This window comes from Limanda limanda, chromosome 1 (genome assembly GCF_963576545.1).
Source record: "Limanda limanda chromosome 1, fLimLim1.1, whole genome shotgun sequence".
Classification (NCBI taxonomy): Eukaryota; Metazoa; Chordata; class Actinopteri; order Pleuronectiformes; family Pleuronectidae; genus Limanda; species Limanda limanda.
Window position 1 is genome coordinate 19310771 of NC_083636.1, and position 13685 is coordinate 19324455.

The following is a 13685-nucleotide window of genomic DNA, read 5'->3' on the forward strand; positions in this document are numbered from 1 at the left end:
ATGATGTGTTATTTCGTTTGTGAAGCACATTTTGATGAATTGAGGTTGTTAGGGTTCTTTAAAACAAAGGAAATTGCTTGGTCACATGGTTTTGGTATTTTGAACAATTAATTGTTCCTTATTTTAGCTCCTAATTTAAAGTGATAATTAATGAGATGCAGCAGCATCACAGGGAACAAGAAGAAGACGACGAAAAGCTCAAATCTTAATACATAACAGTGAAAGATTTAATGTTCAGAACAACATGAAAAGTAAGAAACAGTGCATAAATACCACTTAATGTTGGGAATAATGCAACATCACATTAACTGCCATTATTAAATATGTCTCACTGGGTATAACGGTATAGAATAAATGGGCATTTACATTATTTACAGTCTCATGTACAATATAAAAGCTTCTGTGCCGCAAGTCCTCCGCTGCTGCTCCTTCACATTCACACAAAACTCATTCTCATGGCGTTTGTCTGTTTTGGTGAAGGAACGCAGCGACGGCCTGTGGGGACTTGTCCATATTTCACAGGACGTGGTAAACCGGCCTGGACCCGGGGCTCTCCGGCGTGCAGGGCTGCGAGTCGGTGCTGCCGGGGGAGAAGGTGGGCATGTCTCTTAGGGCGGGCGGCCCGCAGCTCGACTCCACGGCGGAGAGGCGGTCCACGATGCTGGAGAGACACTGGAGACTGGAGGCCCCGACGGCTTTATCGCATTCTGAGAAGACGAAGGCAGAGTTGGGATCAGTACAAGGAGTTTCTCAAAAGTTACATTTTTTAATTTTTCTTACTTAAATCCAGGCAACGTGCACAATAAAGCCATCAAACATACATTTTTGTAAAACACAGCATTCCTATCAGGCTGAGGAAGCTCTTACCGTTCTTTGCATACGAATAGCCGCTGCTGTAGTTTGCATTCAACTGGTGCCACAATGGACTGTTGCCGTCGGCCTGTACAAGCAAATGAGAAGAAATGGGAGAAAATGAGAAATGCACCCTTGAATCCTTGCAAGTAAAAAGTAACACAGACAGATTTGAAGTGTCGCGGTTGCATAAACATTCATGGGACTGGAAGAGGCGGGAAAGGAAAGTGCAAAAAACACCAAACAACCAGTTCCCTTCACGATATCCCGGACAGGCTAATAAATCCTGAATTCCAAAGTTATGGGCTTCTTCATTTCACATACACCTTAAAGCCAAAGTGGCAGCGTTGCACCCCCTTCCCCCTGCCCCCCCCCCCCCCCCCCCCCCCCCCCCGAATGGGCTCTGAGCGTGGCGAATCGATTGTATCAGTGGAAGCAACACCAGTTTGTGCAAGATGACACTTTCTCCCAGTAAATCTGCAGAAAATCCTGGCAGCGGCGGAGAACATGCAGTCAGGATGGAATGTAGAAAAGCACCCTCTTTTTCCTGCCAGACTTCAGCACGGTGGATTTGGCTCAGTTTATTAGGGCTATAAAGTGTCCGGTTGTGGGAAAGCTATTACTCCATCCAGCATTTACTGATGCACGGTCACCTTCAGTCGGCCGAGGTGATAAGCATCAGAGTGCAGAGAAACGTGTAGGAACGACAGAATCGATGTTTGTATTGAGGAATAATGGGAGATTAGGTAATTTAAGGTCTTTGGACAAAACCAATATATTTGATTGATGGGTTTTTTAGACTGTAAATCCAGGTTTTACTTTGAAATGAACTACATGGTCAAAAGCAACGGAATAAAAGACTTAAATTCAAACATTTCGTCAACAGCAAAGGTCTTTTGGGGTAAAGACGAACTCCTGTCCCACATGCAGTTGGTCTCTTTTCCCTGATGGACATGTTTTTGGGTTTGCAGCCACAACAAGGCTCAACCAGATGGTTGTTGGATGAAGGGTCTTACCATTCCGTCAGAGCAGCTGGACAGCGGACTCCCGGGCTCCGAGCCGCTCCCTCCAGGCAGACCGTAGTAGTTTTCCACCTGCTCCTGTAGCAGCTCCTGCAAGCTCTCGATGTAGTGGATGGCATTGCGCAGGATCTCCACCTTGGGCAGGCGCTGGCTGGGGTTCGCCGAGGTGCAGCGGCGCAGCGCCTCGAAAGCGTGGTTGACCTTCTTCAGCCGCCGGCGCTCTCGCATGGTGGCGGCCCGCCTGCGGTCCACGAAGCTGGACTTGCGCTTGCAGGCCTTGCAGGCCCACTGGAGGCAGTGACCCGGCTGGTGAGGCGAGGCTCCGGGGACCCTGACGTGCTCGTCCTCATCGGAGCCGGTGAGCTCCATGCCGGGGCCGAACTCCAGGCTGTCGGGAGAGGAAGTACACGCTCTGTCGTAGTAGACCTGGGAGGGTGAGAAGACGTCCATGGCTTGTTGAAGAAAGGGGTTTGAATGGATGGAGTGATGGGCGCAGAGGAAGGAAGGAGGAGTGGGGTGAGAGAGAGGAGACCTCTGAGTGATATGAGGGGTCTGTTGCCCCGGGGCCCCCCTTATATGCCCCCAGGCCACAGCCAAGGGCCCACATTGGCCGGATCTAATTACCATGGCCCATTGGCCCAGCCAGAAGGCAGGCTGGGGTTAGCTCAACTCCCTCCCTGCCCCATCCCAAACCGCTGCCTCTCAACCCCCAGTACCCTGCAGAGTTTCCCACATCTGCACTTACTGGTGTTTTCCCACTCATCACCACCCTCTCCTCCCAGCAGCCCTCGTCCTGCAGGGCCACGGTGAACACAAACCATGGGAATGTCTCAGGATGTTCGCAGCTTCAAACACAACGTGACCTTTTCTTTAACAGTCGTAATAAGTGCTTCGTTTCTTTGCCTGATTTATCTGTAACCGGCCTGCGGGCGTCGCGTCAGGGGCCGACAGTGGAAGTGACAATTTGCCATGAAGACATAAATATTAAAGAGTGTGTTTTGTTTGGTCAAACAGTGCAGAGCAAGAGGGGGGCCGCTCACAGTGAGCATGAGGGGCAATTTGAACGGTGGAGACAACAGCGTTGCAGATGCAGCCCAGCTGCAAGGGAAGGTGTAACATTTCAAGCCCAGTGAATTCACATTGCAGCGGCAAGGACACCCCCCCCACCACCCACTCAAACACCTCCAGCTCGTCGCTGAAGGTGCTGCGTGAATGAGGCCGTCCATGTTTGCCAAAGCTCATTAAAACAGCAATTACACAACCGACACCGCCGCGCAATCCCCTTCCAACGATTCCCCTCCGACGGCCAAATTTTAACCATTAAATGTTATTGACACAAGTCCAGTGCTTCAATGCAAACAGATGGTCGTTACAGTCGTTCTGATTCAGGTGGGTGGGGGGGGGGGGGACGTTTAGAGGAATTTAATGCTGTTTAAATACACGGCAGGAATCTCAATGTGTCTCTTATTTGTAGCTTTTATGTATGTATCTATCTATCTATCTATCTATCTATCTATCTATCTATCTATCTATCTATCTATCTATCTATCTATCTATCTATCTATCTATCTATCTATCTATCTATCTATCTATCTATCTATCTATCTCTCTATCTATTTATCTATCTATCTATCTATCTATCTATCTATCTATCTATCTATCTATCTATCTATCTATCTATCTATCTATCTATCTACACATTTAAGAGTTTAAAAGTTTTTTATCGAAAAACAAAATAGGTATAGATATAATAACGGATAGAAAGAAGGCCATTTGCATGGAAGTACAGATACAAGAAAATGTTACTTAAATAAAAGCAACTTGGATCAGAGGTATACTTTTTTTTTTTACAGTGCACATCAAATGGACTGATTTCTCTTCTTCTCTCTGTTTGTGGAGTTGATCTCCTGCAGCAGGACACAGGCTGTCAGACAGATTGAGGGGGGGGGGGCTGATTGTGTTGCTGACAGCTTCCACGGATACAATGCGGATATTTCTCACAATGTGTCAAAACGTTTGGCGACCCCCCCACCCCCCCTAATGTCCCTGTGTGCACCTAAAACAACACTCGTCTACCTGCTGCCCCGGACTTGCTCTCGGGCTTTGGATGATCTCACAGCTGAGGAACACATCGCTGAGGGATCAAAGGATGTTCGGTGGCTGAGAAACTCCGCTGGTTGCGTGGCACTTTACGCACAGGGCTCCAGGACGCGCATGTGATCCGTGCCGTGCCGGGCCGTGCCGGGCCGGGCGGGTCTCCTGGGAACCGGGAGAGTTTTGCTCTGGTGTTGTTCTCAAGGGTCAGAGCCGGAGTTAAGTGAAGGGCAGGAGGTGACGCTTTAATGTCCGAGTCCCGCACGTCTGAAAACCTTCCTTCTTCCAAAGTGCCTCGTTCTTTGACCCAACGCGCTGCTTGTTTAAATGCAACACCGGGATCCTGACAGGGGCACGATTCATCACCTGCACTCCTGCACAACAGACTCCTCTAAATAACACATTGGGACTAACATGATTTTTTTAAATTTTTTATTCTGTTTTTGCAAGATTTAGCAGCTAAAATACGACTTTTAAAAGCATAACTTCACTTAACAAAGGTTCACTCCATGTTAAATTAGCAATTCAGAGATCCAGGGAATTAGCAAGTACCAAATGTTATTAAAACACCTCCGAAGTCCATTTGAGAATTAAACACTAAAAACACCAAAACTGAGATTCATTTCAACTTTAAGTGATTTGAACTCGTTCCCTTGTTCTTTCCCTTTGAAGTAGAAAAATACAAGTAGAGACAATAGTTCTTTTAAGTTTTATCCAAATAAGTGAAGTGCGTCATATTTGTTCTGGTAGTGCTTGATGTTACATTGAGGTTTTTGGCTTCTGATAAACCTTATAAACGTGTGTGTGTGTGTGTGTGTGTGTGTGTGTGTGTGTGTGTGTGTGTGTGTGTGTGTGTCTGTCTCTGTATGTGTGTGCAGGCCTGAGAGATGAGGCCATCTCCCAGAGGTCAGCAGGGCTCTGTGTCATCCACAGAGATCTGAGGGAGAGTCCATCACACCCCAACATTGTAGACAAACGCCTCTCCATGTTAAATTAGCATGTGGACACATAAAATTAATAAAAACAGGATTAGTGTTGTTTTCTCCTTTGGTGTTTTTTAAATTGTCTTTTATGTTTTGAGCACAAAAATAAATATATAAAATCTCTAATTTCCTTGAGGGTATTTTCCTCCCAAGTCCAATTCCCAATCCCCCAAAGTAGTGAAACCAAAAAAAGAGCATTTTGAGTGGCAACAGCATTTGTTTGGCACGGAGCAGAGAGAGGCCTGCTCTGCTCTGAATCCTTATTCTTAGGAAGGAGTCTGGATAAACCGAAGCGTTCAGCAGCCCCCCGCCTGTAGCAGCTCGCCTTTCATCAGCTCTGACGTTTCTTTTTTTTTTTAAAACACTGCCTTCACAGCCAAATGAGAATTATATGGTGCCATCACTAACACCAAAATCCCCGTAAAAGTTAGACAAGAGCGAGTCAGGGCTCGGAGTGGGAGTTCATGCTCGCAGGCCCGATGGTGTGAAGCCTGGGCTTTTTGCAGCTAATACAACTTTTAACACCAGCCCATAACCTCATGAAACCTTTATATTTCAAACTAGAATAAGCACCAGCACTGAATCACACAGACCTTTTGTTTTAAAGACGAATTATGATGGTTTGTTGTTGGGTCCATTTCTGGTAATAATAGCGAGTAATCACCAGAAACAGAGAGGGACCTGGCGGCTCACTGTGGAGCTGCAGATGAAGCAACAGTGCGATCCGAGTGACTGAGAGAGGGAGAGAGCAGGGGCCCATTAAAGTCACATTACTGTTTGGAGATATCATGTTTCTGCAGAAAACAGGATATTTGGTCAAAGACGTGAATAGTTGTGTTGAAAGGAGCCAAATAACAGCCTTGGGATCAGTTTGTGTTTTTCAGCTTTTTATTCAGCTGCAGTGAGGAAGACGCACTTACATGATTTAATCAAATTAAAGAAAACAATGTAAAAGTATAGAAAAAAGAATAAATGCTGAATTCAAGTTCTATTTCATTATCTAGACTAGTACTTAAACTAGTAGTTAAAGTAGTACTTAAACAAGTACTTTTTATTATTGTCCAATTTCAGGAGTTGTATTATTGCGAATATATAGTTTGTGTAATTGTATGCAGTATTTTAAATCAGTGGTTTAGTATCTGGAATAGAAAACAGAGACGATTAAACACAGTTAAAATAAGTATAATAGAAATAAATATTGAGGAATAGATGCATATTAAAAATTTACTAATAACGTTATGAGTGGTAGATTGGTCGCCTCCATGAATCACACCAGAGATGCAATTAACATATTTCAGAGGGACGTGGTTATAGCCACAAAAGTGAAAAACAAGCAAAACACTAAACTTAATCAGCGAGTGGATAAATAAAAGAAGATGAGGTTAATAAAAAAAGTAATAAATGTAAAATAAAACCCTAAAATTAACTATTCAGAGATCCAGGGAATTAGCAAGTACCAAATGTTATTAAAACACCTCCGAAGTCCATTTGAGAATTAAACACTAAAAACACCAAAACTGAGATTAATTTCAACTTTAAGTGATTTGAACTCGTTCCCTTGTTCTTTCCCTTTGAAGTAGAAAAATACAAGTAGAGACAATAGTTCTTTTAAGTTTTATCCAAATAAGTGAAGTGCGTCATATTTGTTCTGGTAGTGCTTGATGTTACATTGAGGTTTTTAGCTTATGATAAACCTTATAAACGTGTGCGTCACATGTTATTGTGTGTGTGTGTGTGTGTGTGTGTGTGTGTGTGTGTGTGTGTGTGTGTGTGTGTGTGTGTGTGTGTGTGTGTGTGTGTGTGTGTGTGTGTGCAGGCCTGAGAGATGAGGCCAACTCCCAGAGGTCAGCAGGGCTCTGTGTCATCCACAGAGATCTGAGGGAGAGTCCATCACACCCCAACATCGTAGACAAACGCCCCCCCCAGACCCCCAGCCTGCCTCTCATGTCAACACACGACAACAAGACCCCATGGATCTCCGTGCCGTTAGCGTCCTGTCACACATTTTAATTCCGCGGACGCTCTGCCGCGCAATGACGACAAAGCGAGCGACGATGAAGCAAGACCCTAATGGCTCAAATAACCTTATCATGCCGCTGGGCTTTGCACTCGTGCCTGCCGGCCGCAACTTTCCATGTCCCCCAACATGTGATAGGAGCAAGAGAGGGGGGGGTTCTCGCCGTGTGTTTGCAGTGGACTCGAGTTACTGTTGTGGGATCAGATCTGCTGGAACAAAGAGGGGCAGCCCGGCGTCAAACTATTCCAGGGCAGTTCAGACTGATTTTATGGGGCCTTTAATGGCCGTGAGTGTTGGGAGACCCGGACCCGGACCTGGAGCTCGAGGCCGAGCGTCTCAACGTGTTCACCTCGAGAACAGCGTCTCTTAAATAAAACCATCTCTGTCCACGGGAGCGTTTTTGGCTCCGTACCAGTTTTGATCTCCGACGGTTTTTAAAGGATTTGCGAGAACAATAGCTCGTCTCCAACACATGTTGCATCATTGTAAACATTTATTTTAATGGCACAACAGCTGTCAGCAAAGAAAACAGGGTCAGCAACGCTTGTAATTGATTCTCCAGGTCACGTTCGACACTGGTAACTGAGGCTGGTGTTGGGAAATCATCGAAGGTGATGTCGTGACTGTAAAGATCCAATCAGCAGCCGGCTGTGAGGGCGTGCGTCATCGTTTTCCAAACACCTCAGTTCTCAGATTAAAACGCAGCCTTGGATATTTTCAAACTTTTCCGTATCCGCGTCTCTAAAACTCAGGAGTAGTGTGGACGGAAGACGTATCCGTAGCAGAGTTGAAATGAAAACGTAGCCTTGTGGATGTCGCCTGAATCAGTGAGTCGGATAAAAATGACATGCACCTGAAAAATGAGGACTTAAGTCGATTGTTGAAATGGAAAAAGTTTATTTTCACGATCAGTTATGTACAAATATTTAAATACAATATGAATTTTCTAACTTTTAATACAAAATAAATTAATCTAAAATGTCTCATTCTTATAAAATATGTACAAAGTTGTTGCTCCTGCTGAATAAAAACGAAGACTCTGTTACAAACAGGAGCCAGAATGGCCGACTCGTGGAAACGATAATGGAAGGTTTTAAAATTTGAAATGTTGTCGTCTGGTCTAAAGGGCGGCGGCGGCGGCGAGGCCTCAGTTGTCCTGGACGCTGGAGCTGATCTTCTCGTCGTGGGAGATGCTGTCCACGATGGAGGACAGACGCAGGAGGCTGGAGGAACCCGAGGACCCGCCGGTTCCTGTGACACAAAACAAACTGACCTCTAGTCCCCACTTGACCGCTGCGTTTCCTGTCGGTCGTAAAGAAGAAAGACAGCTTTACCTTCTCTCAGTGCTGTCATTGCCGCGGCGGTGGAATGGTCAGCAGAGGTCAGCCAGGGCTCAGAGGACTTCTTCCAGAGGTACGGCTGAGCGGCGGCCTGAGGAGGAACACACACGTCACACATCATCACACATGTTCTCATGCACGCACAGATCCCTTCTTCAAGATCACAGGGGAAATATGCATAGATATGAATCAGGGATTTCATTATTGAATATCCTGCTGTTAAAACCCTGCTGGAATAAGAGACACTGGGAGATAAACACATCAGAAAACAATAATAGGCTCCACAGACAATATTCCAGCTGGGAGTTCATTATCAAATCATCTTAATGTCCCTATAAAACCATCTGAATATCACAACTTGATGAGCTTACACTGTGATCTTTAGAGTGAAGTGTGGATCCGTGTTGGGGTTTATCCTCCTGCTCGTCCAGCGTCTGCAGCAGCTCCTGCAGCCGCTCGATGTAGCTGATGGCGCTGCGTAAGATCTCCACCTTGGGCAGCCTCTGGTTGGGGTTGGCCACGGTTTTCCTCTTCAGCGCCTCGAAGGCCTCGTTGATCTTCTTCAGCCTCCTCCTCTCCCTCAGCGTGGCGGCCTTGCGCCGGTCCGGGGGAGCAGACCTCCTCTTGCAGACCTTGCAGGCCCACATGAGGCACTGGCCCTCGCAGTGCGCACGGAGCCCCGGCGGAGCGAGGACGTGCTCCTCCCCGCTGCTCTCCCCCCCGGTCTCCGACGGGATATTATGGTCCTGGCCCGGGGACAGCGGGCTGTCGTCCCCGTTGTACAAGGGGGACACCCCCGCGATGTCCAGGTGCTGCAGTGGTCCATGATCCCCCTCCTCCAAATAACGCAAATCACTGAAAAGATAAGTGTTGGTCTCAAAAAGGTCCATCATATTGTTGCTGCCCCTCTCCCTTGTTTTGACAGTGGGACTGTGGCATTTAAATAGAGCAGCAGGGACACAAGTCACCAGGCTTATATATAGAATGTGAAACTCTATCCAACAGTTTGGCTGCCACGCTGCATCAAGCATCTTCCTTTTCAATGGCTCTTTACTACCCACTGACTTGGTGTGTATGGGAAATAAATATGTGCAATAAGGCCTCGAGAGGTATGGAAGTGTCACCTCGGGTTTCATGACAGGTGCTTTAGATATATGTGCATAAAGTGCAGGACATAAACAAGCCCGGTCCACTGTCAACAGGAGAACACAGAGCCCAGATCAGATCAGATCAGAATCACTTGTTACAGCAGCAGAAAGTCAAATGTAATAGAACACAAAATATATTACAGACTATATGTAAATGATATAAATCTTTCACTATTGAATTGTTCTATATTGTATGTATATACATGTACTTGAGTAGGGTTCAGTGACACAGGATGTGAACAGTTTGTACATTAGTATAAGGAAATGTTGAAATAAACATCTGTATTAGACTGTTTTAAGATAATTATATAGGCAGGTGTGGTATAAATATTAATATGAGTTTGAAAATATGCTTTCCGGGGTATAAATTCCCATTAGTATACTAAATACCAGTAAATTGTGTATAGTACAGTAAAACTCTAAGTATAAGTGATTATTTCTAAGGAACTTAGTAAGTCTTGTATTAGTGTAAGGAGATGTTGAAAGAGATGTATCCATATATATGTATATATAGACTGTTTATACGGATATAGATACAGATACAGGTATAGTATCCTAAAAGAATATGAGTATAAAATGTTCTGTTTATATATATAAATGGGTATAAATACACCAAAGTACATTATATTGCATGTTGTAAATATTCTAACCTTAAAAAGATGTATACAATTATTAATATTGATATAAGTATAAATGGGTGAATTTCACAATAAGAGGTCCATTGAGATATAGTGTCACTTTTCTCCTGGTCAAGATGTGCAGCAATGAAGTAAAAAGTTTTATACATAAATACAAGCAAGGACAGTCAATACAAAAGCTCAGAACAGATATAGAAACCCACAGGAACATCTTGAAATACAGACTTTATGGTTTGTACTTCTGCTTGTAATCTGTTCTACTGTCTATCTGCATTTATATTACAACTTTTACTATACTGTCGTCCATTATCTCTTCATTAACTCCCCCTGAGATGATCATGTCCTCCACACACAGGAACCATAGTCCTTTACACACTGGTGCCTGTTTCAGCTGCATGGTTTCCAATTGTAACGTGTAGAAATTTCCATTATAAATAGACGGGAATGTGCAGAGTCAAAACACATGTGTGTGTATGATGGTTATAAATAAGAGCACGGCTCATTCATCTCACATTCATGGAGGAGATTCATAAAGGGGCCGTGAGGAGGTGACGTACGTGATGTACGACCCGCACGGAACCTGAAAGGTCCACAACTGGAAGCTTCGCGGACAGGAATGTGAGAGATTCCTATTTCCGTACGGCGTCGTGACTTTGTGTTATGAAACGAAACGAGACGCCGGCAGAGAGGCAAACACGCCGGATGTTTACCAGGTAGAGACCAATCAAAACCTGATTATTTACTGATGGAAATGTCTAGAGTGAGTTCTGGATTATTGTGATTTATAGGAGGCTTCACAAGAAGAGAGAGTCACAGCTCGGCTTGTGAGGGGTTTGACTTTTTATCTCCACAGACGAGTGGGAAAAACTCTCCACCTCAGCTGTTTACTTCTCATCTGCATCACAATCTCCACATTAAAATTAACTTATGGCCCCAGAGCCGCAATAACTGACATCCTGTAAAGTCCCACAGCACCAATGCAATCAATTCAGGAGTAATTCAGGAGATTGTTTCTTCATATCTGGCTTTTTTTCTTTCCATGTCAGGAATAATGAATGCAGGTTTAAATTTCCAGGCGTCTGTTGGGACCTGCAAGACTAACGTGGGGATGAAATCACGAGGAAAATCATGTCTGTCTGTTTGTGACCAGGATTACACAGAAACTGCTGAGTTGATTATCACGAAACTTGGTGGGAGGAAGCGATAAGAGTCGAGGAAGAACCCATTAAATATTGGTGCGGCCTTGGATTTGGGGTTTTCTATTACTTTCATTAACATAACTAACAAGATAGAGCATTTTTTGCCAATTTCACTGATTTCCCCGTGGAATCATTCATGGATCATGTTGTTCTCATGCGTGTTTTGTGGTTTCGATCCAGAGCTGTTTGACTCCGAGCATCTTTGGAGTCCAGACAGATTTACACTTCTCGCGCTCAGTCCTGACTCCGCCTCCTCCTTCCCTGAGAGGCCTGAGTCTGTATCCCATGATTCTCCCTGACAGCTGAGGCGTCAGGTCCTCGTCACTGACGGGGATTTACGTCGGTTCAGGATGCACAGTAGCTCTGTGGGGGGGGGGAATACACAGTCAGGGCACAGCAGGGACCCGACTTCATTTAGAAATGTGTTGGCTTCATTTCAGCTCGGTGAACGAGGCCAATTACGTTTGAAGTCGGGGTTGATTTCATTTTTTTTCATTTGCAGCAACAATTTGTCTCATGTGTTTATCATCAGGTTTGATTCATCTCCGTTTGCCACTTTGCACTGGGACTGTTTGTTTGCATGAAAGTGACGAGAAGCAGCAGCGACAGAAAACGCCGGAGCAGGTTTGTTTTCTGACGTCCCCGGCGAGCAGATGGAAAATGTGTCGTACTGCGGCCGATCTGTCGACCTGCAAACGGAAAGCAACACCTCTCACCTGAGGGAACTTTGTGTGGAACAGTCAGGCACACACATGCACGCACACACACACAGCCAACAATAAAATAACCCCACCCCACATGGAGCACACACAAGAATGCCTCATATTTCTTATTACGATGCTGTATTATGAGTTTAAAGAGCAATGTGTCCAGATTTGAGGTGGTAAACTCTATATAGAACATAAACTAAAAAAGTTTTTGTGTGTTTCTTCACTTTCTTCACTTTGGAAACATTTAATATTCAAAACAAGTGGGACGTGATCCCAGCAGGACGGTTGCTGTTTCTCCTCCGGTGGCACTTGGGGATTCAAACGTGAATAATTGAGGGAGAAGTGGAAAAGAGAAAAAGACGTACCAGAAAAAAGTGCTACAGATAAACTCTGACACTGGAGATCGGATTGTTTTTAAATAAGCAACTGATTCATGCAGCATTTTTGGATGTTTCTACAAGGCTTACACTATTTCAAAAAGTAAGTAAAAGTATATATATATATATATACATGTTCCGTCCCTCCAACCTGTAATATTTAATATTGAACTGGAAATGTATGTTTAAATGTAGTTTTTAACTCAACTTCCTGATGTTGTCATGTGATATTTCCGCCTCCAGGTGTCAGAACGATGATCCAGTTAGGACTAGTGGAGGGAGTCACAATTAGAGCTGATAATGAACATGAACTGCAGGACCTCTCCTCTCCTCGCTCTCCTCCCCCATCCGACACCTCCCCCCGCGGCCTAACTGGACCTCCTGCCTCCTCAGACTGTTTCAGAGGGAAACCCTGAGCACCGTGACGGACACACCGCATATAACCCAGCTCCACACCTGGGATATGAATTAGCCAATCGGGGGTTAAATACCGTGGCCGTGGGCCCGATGACAATGCCTCACCTGGGATCACGACCCGTCGACCCCCTGGATCACCGCTCAGCTCACCCTGCTGCAAAGAGGCTCTGATGAGTGAGTGGAAAACAAGAGCTCATATCTCAATAAAGAGAATGATTCTTAGGAAAGATGTTAAAGATTTCATCAGAGTTTCATCAGAGATTGATCCAGAGGAACCAAAAGATTGAAGATCCTGCAGTTTATGAAGCGATAAACAATCTATGTGTTAGATAACTGTATTTTATTACTTTAAATTACATTTTTGTAATAATACAAAACAGTCTGTGTGTTTTTTGTCAGTGTTCTTGTCGTACTCTTTGCAACAAAAACAGAAAACAAGTGCGATGAATGGACAATAAAACAAAACCATCATTGGAGGAATTCACCGTCAGAAGGAAACGTTTTAGGAAAAGCATTTGGCTGTTTGCAGACTTTGGAAAATCGAAATGTTGTACACGACCATCGACTTGTCACTGTAGTGATACCTAAATATTTGGGACCAGTTACTTAGCTCTATGTAGGTTAGGTTAAATGTTTGTTGATTCGTTAGCAGGATTGGGGTTTGGAGTTGTGCAGATTCTACTTTAAGACCAAAACAATCATGTGTAAGATTGTTCGGCCTCGTCTGAGGTAGAGGGACTTTCCAGTTTTTAATGTGTCCTGTTCACGAAGAGCTCCGATGACAGTTAAAGAGATCGGACAATGAGTCAGAGCAGGAAGGAGGAAAGATGAACTCATTTCAGGTGCCATGCAGAGTCAGAGGCTGCAACAGGTGGCGACAATAAGCAC

General features: G+C 44.7%; 2 protein-coding genes across 2 annotated transcripts; both read right to left on the reverse strand.

The window, feature by feature from the left end:
* Window positions 1–516: 516 nt before the first annotated feature.
* myf5 (myogenic factor 5) lies at window positions 517–2481 on the reverse strand. The gene is given in 4 exon segments (XM_061077101.1): window positions 517–707; window positions 868–940; window positions 1869–2438; window positions 2440–2481. Coding segments are annotated over 4 exon segments (876 nt in total).
* A 5634-nt stretch (window positions 2482–8115) lies between these two features.
* On the reverse strand, window positions 8116–9201 carry myf6 (myogenic factor 6). Its single transcript, XM_061075709.1, has 3 exons — window positions 8680–9201; window positions 8303–8399; window positions 8116–8219 (listed from the first exon to the last, which is right to left on the reverse strand). Exons 1-3 carry the CDS (start codon window positions 9199–9201, stop codon window positions 8116–8118), a joined length of 723 nt encoding a protein of 240 aa, XP_060931692.1.
* Between the last annotated feature and the right edge of the window lie 4484 nt (window positions 9202–13685).